Source organism: Lontra canadensis, unplaced genomic scaffold (genome assembly GCF_010015895.1).
Source record: "Lontra canadensis isolate GAN:19392208 unplaced genomic scaffold, GSC_riverotter_1.0 scaffold278, whole genome shotgun sequence".
In the NCBI taxonomy this organism is placed as follows: domain Eukaryota; kingdom Metazoa; phylum Chordata; class Mammalia; order Carnivora; family Mustelidae; genus Lontra; species Lontra canadensis.
Genome location: NW_022631272.1, coordinates 144,443 through 155,464, shown reverse-complemented (window position 1 = coordinate 155,464; position 11,022 = coordinate 144,443). Strand labels below are relative to the sequence as shown.

The following is an 11,022-nucleotide window of genomic DNA, read 5'->3' as shown; positions in this document are numbered from 1 at the left end:
GGTAAGAGCTATACTCTTCATCAAGGAAGAGAAACCTTTCTTATGCCACTGTTGCTAATGAACCCCAGTGGTTAAGAAATGTAGGAAGCAGAATTTTCAATTTTACTAGTTAGGATGGTTCCAAGAAGGCTGGGAGAGCAGGGGAAGGAAGCCCAAGTAAATTGTCAATCATACTTCAGTACACGACAGAGTAATGACAGAGTAACCTTAAAGAATATACGTCATTCTCCTCCTAACAGTGTGCGTAGAAATGTTTTATGCATCCTGGAGACTCCTGGAAGGCATGGGATTGATCAGAGTTCTTATAATCAATCTTAAACCAGTCTGATTTTGACTCTAGCTTATGATATCCCAGCAGAACTGGTTTACAGGCAGTGAATTTTTTTTTTCTCCCGATCAAAGTCTTTTCCAAGTGACAAGTTACCCTTAACATGTGTTTGGGGAGCCATCAAGTTCAATATGAATCAACAGTGTGGTCTGGCTGCCAAGAGGACCTAATTCAAACTTAGGCTGTCTTAGCAGAAGTACGGTTACCTAAACCAAGAGAGGGGACCGTCCCTCTGCTTTGTACTAGTCAGAACACACCCAGAGGGCTGCACGGCGTTCTCAGAACCATACTCTTAGAGGGTCATGAACAAACTGAGGCATGGCCGGGGGTGGGTGACTAAGGTGGTGGGGGTCTCAGGAACATGCCACTGCATAATGTTTGTGGGATGAAGGGTTGTTTGACCTGGAATGGAGAAGGAAGGCAGGAGGGAAGGGAGAATTTGGTATATATCTGACTTCATGTATTTGAGAGGGTGGATGGAAAGGAATGAGTAGATATGAAATGAGATCCCCAAGGACAGACCTGGGATCAGTGGGGAGAAATTATGGCAAAGCTAGGTTTTGGCTCCATATTCAAAGAACTTTTCTCTCGGAGCTGTTCGCCAATGGGACAGGCAGCCTTGAGGTTTCTGAGTTTTCCACTGTGGTGGTTCCAGCCGAGCCTGGAAGGTTAGCTATTGGCTTTGACATAGAGGGATGGCTTCCCTGATCTAAGACTGGAGATTGTCTAGGCTTGATAGTGAGTCAGGGAAACAACGAGGGTTTTATAAACCTGAATTCTTATACATTGAGTGTTGAGGAGTATTAGCAATCCAGGTTTCCTAATTCATCTCCAGAAGGAAAGAGTGAGAAACTATTTTGATGTGCTGTTTCTCAAGTCTGCCCAGATATGAATATTCAAAAGACGAAAATGCAGTTTCAATGATCTCACAGACAAATCTATTTAGTGACATTGGTGAGCAATGGTAAAAGAAGATAGGACTTCCCTGGGAACACGATTATTTTCATTTTAAAATGGTTAAGAGTAGTCTTCAGTACTCTCTCTTCTAATGCCCCATGCTCACTGGAGAAAGACACTCACCAATCCTGTAGAATAATGCCCTAGAAACTGCAGTTAACTTACACAAGGAAACAGGCATTGGTTTTAGATAGAATTAAAATATTTCCAAAGAGCCAAATATGGTTTTTTTCCCCATCTGTGTGAGCAAACACACTGTGATTATTTTTAAGCAGGTTAAATTTAAGTATTTTCTTAGAATCCTTTTAATATTAATCTTAAGATGGGTTGTTTTCTACTTTTCTTTCTATAAAATGAGTTTGTGTTGCAAGTCTGTTTTAAAACAACATATCAAGTAAAGTAGAGGCATCTTTAAAGAGTGCAAAAATAATTTCCCAAGTAAGCAAATAAAACTTTGCACTTCAAATCAGGCCTTGATTCATTAAAAATCTTAAACTTCTCATGAGAAAAATTAACATTTAAACCACTGCTGCTTGGCCAAGCACTCCACCACACAAGAATATGAAATATCTCCTCTAAAAAAGTACAAAAAGGACAAAACCACAAATGTGGAACTTCAATTAATTTAAAGCCCCAATCAGCAAAGAATAAATCCTTCGCAGATCTAATTACCAGCGCTCTCGGAAGACCCAGGCCGACCAGCCAATCTTCCCCGTGTTTGAACAGCTTGATGAACTAGGGGACTGATGGATATCAAGTCATTTTGTTTAATTTATAAATGGATTTTCCCCTAATACTTAAATTATCATCAGTACAACACAATGAAAATGGGAACATTCTGAATGCAAAGTCTATAAGAGTCCTGGAAGGAATCCCAATGAGGAATGTCACCTCTGTTCATTCCTCTATACAATTGATCTAATTAAATACTGAGGGTAGAAAGGCAGTTTAAAATGTAGCCATTTCTGTTTTCTTTTTAGCCTTAATTTATCTGTTCACATCTTTCAAGTACCTTCTGATGCTTACAAAAAAAAAAAAAAAAAGAAACCAAGATTTCTGTAAGTCCCTAATATTTTAAATTCTCTACAAGCTAATATTCAAGAAGAATTTATCATAGATTTTGGTGAGTAATAAATAAATGCACTACATTTAGCCACGGTAACAAGACAAGGAAGAGGGCTTTCCAAATCGGAACATTTTCCCTCTAGTAATCTGAAAGGGGAACTCAAAGAACTAGTGCCTTCTTTATGTATTGTTCAACTGAAATTAGATCTCTGGATTATACTTATTAAAATGTCTCCTTATTTTCAAATCCCTTCCTTATTTAATTACTGCACGGGACAGAAAGCTGCACGGAATTGTTAACTACCATTAGACCTATTTATAGTCTCTTCACACTGGTGACTTGAGTGCAAGCATTGGCAAAGGTCCTGCCCACCGTCCCCCACGTCGGGATCAATTCCCACCTGGCTCAGGGGTCTCCGACTGGGAGGAGGAAGATGCCGAGCTGGCTCCGTCCTCAGCAGTGCCCTGCGAGAGGAGACCCCGCCCCGGCGGGAGCTTCATGCCCAGCTGCTCTGCCATCTCCACGTGGTCCCCTGGGTGCACGTAGTCAAAGACGCTGCTGCCTGTCAGCTCCACCTAGAGGGGGAAGAGAAAGGGTGGGAGAGAAAGGCGTCAATGGCTTTTCTGCTCTCAAATTCAGCACCCCCGTGATTCAGATCTGGAGCGGAAAAGGAGACAGAAAGACGCAGACCCCAGAACCAATCTCAGTTCTGAGTCTCCGTCCTTAAATGCTGAGGATTCCTCAAGTTGAAAGAGAAAGGTTTTTGGGTTTTTTCTTTTCTTCTTTTTTTTTTTTTTTTTGATACGTATTAATTTAGCAATTGTTTAGCCCAGTTTTGTTTTGTTTTGTTTTGTTTTCCCTCGTACACCGTTTACATAAAGCCAAAACATCGTGTGGACTGTGGAGGACCCTGCCTGGCGCACAGCTGTTTTATGCGGGCATCATCAAATACTCGCATGTTTCGTGTCAACCGGATGATTGACTGAACTCTACGGTTTTCTTCTTGAGAAGTTGGGGGCTTTGTATAGAAACAGCCGGAGATAGCGGATGAGTATTTTCCTTAGAACACACCGAATTCCAAGATGTGTATTTATACATATCAGCTTATTTCTATGTAAATTTAGATGAAAGAAGGGCTGCTTACAAATATATGCAAAGGCATAATGTTTTCATTAAATATTACTCATTAGCACCGTAATCATATGGAGAATTTTCCATGCAAGAGAGGTCAGCTGGGGTCTGAACCAGCCATTTTTTTTTTCTGCTAGTATCAGCTTGTTTTGCCCTCAATCTAATAAGAGACATGGTACAAATCTCCTTGAGGGCCTTAAGAAAAGGTTTTATTTTGTATACTCTTAGCATCAGGTGGATTCTAAAGGTAGAGAGTGAATATCAACGATCAGAAAAGGGTCAGCCTGCCAGGGAGGGATGGCCTGTTTCCCTGCTGTCAGGCCTGGCCCCTGTCTCGGCTGCCTGCTGTCTAACAGATTGGCCTGATCCCTGTGATCTGATGGTATAATTCTTCCCTTCTAAAATAATGCTGGGTTCAATGTATTACGACCGGGACAGATAGGTCAACAAGAGAACAAGAAAAAGCTCTTTCTGGGGTCCCTGATGGGTGGGGGTTTCATGGTCTCAGGCCAGATCTGATGTCCCCCGTGCCAGAAGTTCAGAAGATCCTAAGTTTCTTGCTGGATATTTACCCAGAACTCCTTCCTACCCTCCTAGCCCTTTCCTGCGTCATGTGCGGCATCCCTCCAAATTCCACCTGAGAGCCTGTGGTCTTTTTCTTCCAAGAAGGAAGCTTGGCAGTGGGCGAACTGTCACAGAGAGCGAAATACCCAGAGCAATTATTAGCCCCGGAACTCCAAGTCCCAGTAAAATGATCACATCTACTTCCAGACACCATTTGATTAAAATCGTAACGGGCTACACATCTTCAACATCTATCAATTAACAGGAGGAGACCCAGAAAAATGGGAGGCTAAATTCAGTTTGGTTAATAGCTATTCCTGAAAAAGCCTCGCATAACTTTTACCGAAAATGAGGTGCTTTCTCTTTGCTATTAAATTACACTCTCCTACCGTATTACCCGACTCCTGACTCTATCATTTTACAATAACTATTTCCTCCATTTGATATTGTTACAGAGCATAAATCAGGATTCATAAGTGATCAGTTCCTACCCTCTGGGAGGGAGGGATTACATGGAAATAATCCCTTTAATGTGCGCCTTGCCTCTAAGCATTTCACACAGCAATAAATGGGTAAACTGACTTTGAGCAATTAAGAAATTAAATGAAACTAATAAAATGTGTGTTTTAATATTTCTTGATGGTTATTTTGTTTGGGGATTAGCGAAGATGAGGAAGTCACTGGCATTTTGCAGGGAGTCCAATAGTGGCACTTTAATATTGCTGTCACTTCTCAAACACTGAGTCTTCCTTTAATACTGCAATGTGCCTTTTGACACAGACCACAGATTGTGATAAGATGACAACACAGGTGGGAGATTAATAGATTTTTTAGGGGTGCTGGCTACTGAATATTCATGGAAGCTGGTCCTAACGGCGGTGAAGAGGAGTAGACCGCTGTCTCCACAGCCTGCTTGGCTTGGTGATGCAGGCATTTCCTTTCCATAATATAACAGCCCAAATATAGCACATCGAGAGCAAGACTGAGGCGTGACATGCCGCATCACATTCCCCCAGTGCCCTCCAGGGGTGTGCCACCAGGTACTCCAGAGTCTAACCCTGGACAAAAAGGCTGGCACTGGGAGTCTGATTCCATCCCAATCTCTCTGTGTGTGCTCTACTCAAGGTCACACGGCACAGGAGAAGGCACAAACTACCTGGGGTCATAACTTGACTGGGAGATCAGAATCCCTTCCTCCTCTGCTGTGTCATCTTGGACCTGTCACTTAGGCTCTCCTTGGGCAGTAGTTTCCTTTTTGGAACTGGCACTGGCAGTTCTGCTGCTCTGTGGGACTTGGGGGGACACCACTCACACTGTATGCTACATGGAGGGGGGCACCCCCTGGAGCATCCTTCCATGGCAATGGTGTAAGGCAGTGGCCCTGAGAGCTGAGCTGAAAACAAGACTTCTCTACCTGCCTCAAAGCCTGATTTTGAAAATCTAGTGAAACCATGCCAAGGAAATCACTTTTTAAGACAAAAGCAACATAATGCCTGCTGCCTCCGCCAAACCGCGTTTGGTGGGTGACAATGGGTGACACCAGGACACCTGGGTGGTTCAATTGGTTAAGCGTCTACTTTCAGCTCGGGTTGCGATGATCTCAGGGTCCTGGGATCAAGTCCTCCATTGGGCTCAGCAGGGAGTCTGCTTCTCCCTCTCCCTGCTGCTCCCCCTGCCTGTACCCACTTTCTCTCTCTATGTCAAATAAATACATAAAATCTTAAAGAAAAAAAAAAAAAGAATGGATGAAGCCCAGATACGTGCACTCTTATGTAACTATGGTGAGGAGATCTTATGGTTTGGGTGGTGGCTTTGGGACCTGGCTTTACTCAGAGGGTGCAGCAGGCGTGATTCATGCTTTGAAACCCAACTACATGAGTAATGCTCTGGGGAGCTACCCACTGCTGTATAGGAGTACTTTCCATACTTTTCTGGGATTAATTCTCATACCACTCTTTTCAAGTGTTCTGATGTCCTGTTTTACAGAAGAACTTGAATACTAGAAGAGGCTAACAGTGGAGGTGGAGTTTGGTTCCAAGTCTGCCTTGTCATCCTACCACTTCTCGGAGAGCGCATCTGCAGTCAGGGAGGCCTAGCGAGTGGGGACCTCTGAGCTCCACCACCCTGGAGCTCCACTTCCGTTCAGGAGCACAGGGGTGGAAGGAAGCTGGGGGAGGCAGACAGCCTGCCCAACGCCAGGCCTGAGGATGCTTGGCCTTCAGACTCTCGGGCCAAAAAAGGGCACGAAAGCAGGTATACTAAAGGGAGGTAGACCTAGGGATGGACAAAAGTGTCTTGAGCCTGGAGTCCTCCTCCTCCTCTTCCTCACTTCTCACATCTGTCTAGTACTTTTCATGTTCCTCGCACTACTTTTCTCTTTACTTTCTTAGATTTTAAAGCTGGGAGAGACCCCGGCTAGAACTCACCTGTCACTAAATTCTGCACCTCAAAGTACACTGCAGGAACCCAGAATGGGGATCTTTCACTTGGTGAACACACATGACTTCATGCTACCTTGAAACAGGAAAAATAAATAGAGCTCCAATCCAATGTTACTACAGTTAATTACATATCCTCAACTCCTCAGTGACCAAGTCTTCCAAAATGTCCCTGCTAAGAACTATGACTACTGTGTCCTACACAGCAGGTCTGTCACAAACGTTTGCCGAATAAATAAGAGAAAGATATTTAGGCCCGAAAATTTTTGCTTTATCTGTGCTTGATTTAGACAAGTTTCAGGTTGGTTCTTTTATATCATTCACGACATTATTATTATAACAGTATTTGACCTATAAAATGAGTTACAATAGAGCACCATGATATATTTATTTCCAGTAAATATTTGTCCAATGCATGGAGACCTTGACCGCCTTCTATAAAAGCCAACTGAGTTTAACTGTGGACAGGATTATAAAAATGCTGGGAAAGAACAGGTTTCAAGGCACTCTTTCACACAGCCAACTTCCATAACCCTCTCTCTTTAATCTATGGCAGAACTGTGGCTGGTTGGTTACCCAAATGTTCACAGAATTTCACAAAAATAGTTTCCTAACCATTCCTTCAAATTGATGGTAGAACTTCAGAGAAATTTCATTTTATATTAATTAGGATTTATGTAATGGAAAGGTATAGCCTTTCTCCCCTTAACATTGTGTTCTTCTGATGGGTGGAAGTGGGATGCTAAGGCAAATATGAGACCTTCTTCATTTTCTGGTAAGTCCAATCACCTATGTAGTGCTAAAAAAAAACCCCAGCCATGTTGTATTTATTTAACTCAAGAAACAGACCCATGGGACTCTCTAACCTAAGGAGGGACACTTGCTCACTGGGTCCCCCTCTAATCTCCCTGAGTGACGCATAGAGAAACTGCTCTCTCACATTGCTTAGATATTGGAAAACTGAGAATGTACGAGGGGCAGGAGCCAGGCGATGAGTAATGAGCAGTCATATCCAGAAAGAGCATTTGGTCTAAATTCCTTTCTCCCTGAGTTTCCCCATTCAAGCTTACCTGCCATAGATTCCCCCAGAACAGAGTGTAACTAGGAGTGCCATCTGCACAGTCAAGCTAAACCATGGCTTTCCTCAATGTTAATTCACATTCTGTTAGCTTGCATGCAATTTGCACACTAGACACAGTTGATTTGGTAACTCTGAAGTTTCCCAGAAAAAAAAAATTAAATATATTATACAGTGTTTGAGTTGACTTTTCCATGTAGGGTCACTGTACCCTGCTGGTAGATAGGATGGGGGACTAATTTGTCTTTTCATACATCAAGCAAGCATGTCAATAGCCTTTGCTTGGCCCCCTGAGGTGAGCAAATACTTTTTAACTACAGCTGTGTACTAACAGTGTAACTCATTGCATTCAGGGTTCCTTTGGTTGAGATGGTTTCGTATAAATGAAGAACAGGAGGAGTGTTGCCAGTCCTCTCCACATTGAAACAACTTGAGAAAAACACTTTTATGAAGAAAGATCATAAAACCTATTTCTTTCTTCCTTTTAAAAATATTTCCATTTTAGGAATGAGACCTTGTTCATTTTTATCACACAAAAAATAATCAAAACTGCCATTTAAGGTACAATTTCCTAAGCCTTTTATAGCATTTTCTTTGTTCTTTCTTTCTTTTTCTTTTCTTTTTCTTTCTTTCTTTCTTTTTTTTTTTTTTTTAAGTTTTTGAGGGCATTGAGATTGCCGGGAAGACTCGGAGGCACTGTGGGTTCGGCCCTTTCCCAGAGTCCTTTGCAGCTGGGCCCTACTCCTAGAGGCGATGCCAGCCATATTGTAATAGAAGGTCAGACCCGAGAGAGGACAATGTTAGTGGCAAGTGGTTTTGCAAACGAACTCCCAGGTTAGGCTTTCAGAGCCACTGTAAGACCCTGGTTAGAAAACCCTGACCCAGGATAAGGAGGAAATTCTATCTCAGCAGGGCAGGTTAGGATTTGTAGTTTTTTGGGGGTCACATTTATATTATTGAGGGATAATAAAGTGATAAAAGAATAAAATATAATAAGATGTGATAGCTTGATTAGCATAGGTTTTCTTTGGATTTACTGGTATCTTAATGCCATCTTCATAACTTCCTACGTATTGCAGAACTCTACTGAATATTTATGAACTGTTTTGACAGAAACTTGATGTTCTTTACTGCTCTGTCTCATTCTATGTATTTGCTGACTTATCTGAAGAAAAACGCATAAAAGCATTGGGTCTGTTACAGAAATACATGTATAAATTAGTAGAACAAGAAGAAAGAAAGGTTCTATATCAAAACGACGAGGCAGAATGAAAAATCCTTTCAATGTCATCAAATAAGAAAACGAATCCAACTCTCTTCTTACAGATATGTTAACAGAGCCTTCCCTTAGAAGAATTTGAGCTAAAAGATACCATATCGTGTGTTTATTTTATCTTCAGAAATAAACATTTTAACTCCTTTGGGAATCAGTGAGGCCAAGTACTTTTCCCTTGGTGTTTTTTGGTATACTTTTCTAGAACCCTTGGAGTGCCAGGCTTGAGAATATTCCACCACAGTATCCAAAGAGAATACTGTATAACCAGTTCTGAACTTTGATTAAGAAGTGCCAGAAGATAATTCCAGTGGATTTCGTAGTTCTCAGAGAAGAGAAATGGGACACAGGAGGAAATAAAGAACAGATTGCAGGTACTGCCTTGAATTTAGGCACAGTTGTGTGGAACAGTATGCTGTTTTTATGACTATCATTCCCAACTGCTGAATTGATCAAGGACACTGATCATTAAATATTCAGAAGTGTTAGATGGGTCATTACTCAGACTACAATTGAGCATATTTGAGTACTTCTAGATCTGGTATAAAACAGATCCAGACTTTGAAGTCTACCCCATTTTTTTCCCTAAGAAATAAGTTATATGCTGTATTTCATTTTTTCTTGTGGTCCTAGGGTTCCAGTATTTCTCCATCACCCCATATTATGAAGGCAGGGATTTTAGAATAGTTTTGATATGTCAATATCCTTTTCCTTTCATTAGGAGAAACTGGTTGAAAGAAGAACCCAGAGAATGCTGTAATACTGAAGGGATATTATGTCATGGGAACGAGCCCAGGGATTTGTGCAAGTGACTAAATGAAGAAATTTTAAAACCTTGCTTTACAAGGTTCCTATAGTTTTAAAGTGTCTGTGGGGCAACAAGGGACAGCTTTTTAGTATTTATCACAGTGCTGAGAAGGAAAAAAAAAAAGGATGCAATTGGAGGTTACATCATAGTCAAAAGTGAAATGATGCCGAAAAAGAAGGATTAACGATCTTAAAAAGAAACTGACGTCAATCTCCCTTCTCTGAAGATCAAACAAAAGTAAGATGTCACTTTCAAAGCTCCTTCATTACCTTGGTAGTAAGGAACCCAATCAACATAAAACATTTGCTATTGGCATAGTTAATCCATTATCCTCAAATTTTACATGGTTCAAATTTGTCATTTAAATCTAGATACACACGGAGCTGCATGTTATGCATAGCTACACTGCAATATCAATATATCTTCATTTTTGTTTCATTGTTTTTGTTATTCTTACTGTGAATTCTGTCCTTCTTCTTTGGTCATGTGAATAAGAAAACAAGTAGAAAATGCTTAGAAGATTGAAATCAAAATTTTGCCCTGATTCGAAACAGTCCTTTTATTTTCAAGAAAGGTAAATGGAGGACAATAGTAGTCATTACGGAGTTGGCTTTTCCATTTGTGTTTTGAAAGTTAACACAGGATTATTTTATTCTAGTCATAGAAAATCAATGTGACTGACTAAAACTCTGGATATGTTTCATGCGCACAATAATAGAGTTAGTCATACCTGACTGTTTTTAAAGGGGTTACTTTACAAGGGAAGCCCTCACCAGGAGCTAAGTCCCAATGTTTAAGTGATGATGTTGGGAAAAGAACAAGAATGACAAAAAAAAAAAAAAAAAAAAGCAAGAACAAACAAAACCAGAAAGGTTTAAGAGAATTTGTCTGTATATCTCAAGAGATCGTCATGTGTAAGAGAAAGAAAAACAAAAGGAGGGGCTTGTTCAACTGACATCTTGGTTTCTTTGATTTAGGTCATGTCATAGCTTCTGTCTTTGAAACAATTGGCTCTCCTCCTCCACGTCATTGTGAGGGGTCTTGAAAAATCTCATCCAAGAAAATGACAAGGTATACAAAAATATTTTAGCCATTGCAGAAAATGGGTGTCAAGTTAACCTGGAGTTCATAACCCAATGAGGAGGATAAGAAGGAATAAAATCCTCTGTGCGGTGATCAGTTACTGACCCTTCCAGAACATTTCCTGGTGACATATTTCAGTGCATCTTGGGAACTTCCTGAAAGCCACGTGGGCACATGGGTCTTGTGTATCATTTATTCCTAGTGAATTACCATAAGAAAAAGGCCTGCCATACTTCTATTTTATTTTGGCTATTGTAAGTACTGACTGTGATAGTGTTTGAGGTTATTTTCTATAA

General features: G+C 41.0%; 1 protein-coding gene across 1 annotated transcript in view; it reads right to left on the bottom strand.

Moving 5' to 3' along the window:
* Positions 1-2,545: 2,545 nt before the first annotated feature.
* Positions 2,546-11,022, bottom strand: part of LOC116862619 (hypoxia-inducible factor 1-alpha-like) — a 118,540-nt gene continuing 110,063 nt past the window's right edge. The window contains exon 4 of the mRNA XM_032849974.1: positions 2,546-2,926. Within this exon, the coding sequence (XP_032705865.1) occupies positions 2,741-2,926 (186 nt within the window). The 3' untranslated portion in view covers positions 2,546-2,740. The remainder of the gene's footprint in view (positions 2,927-11,022) is intronic.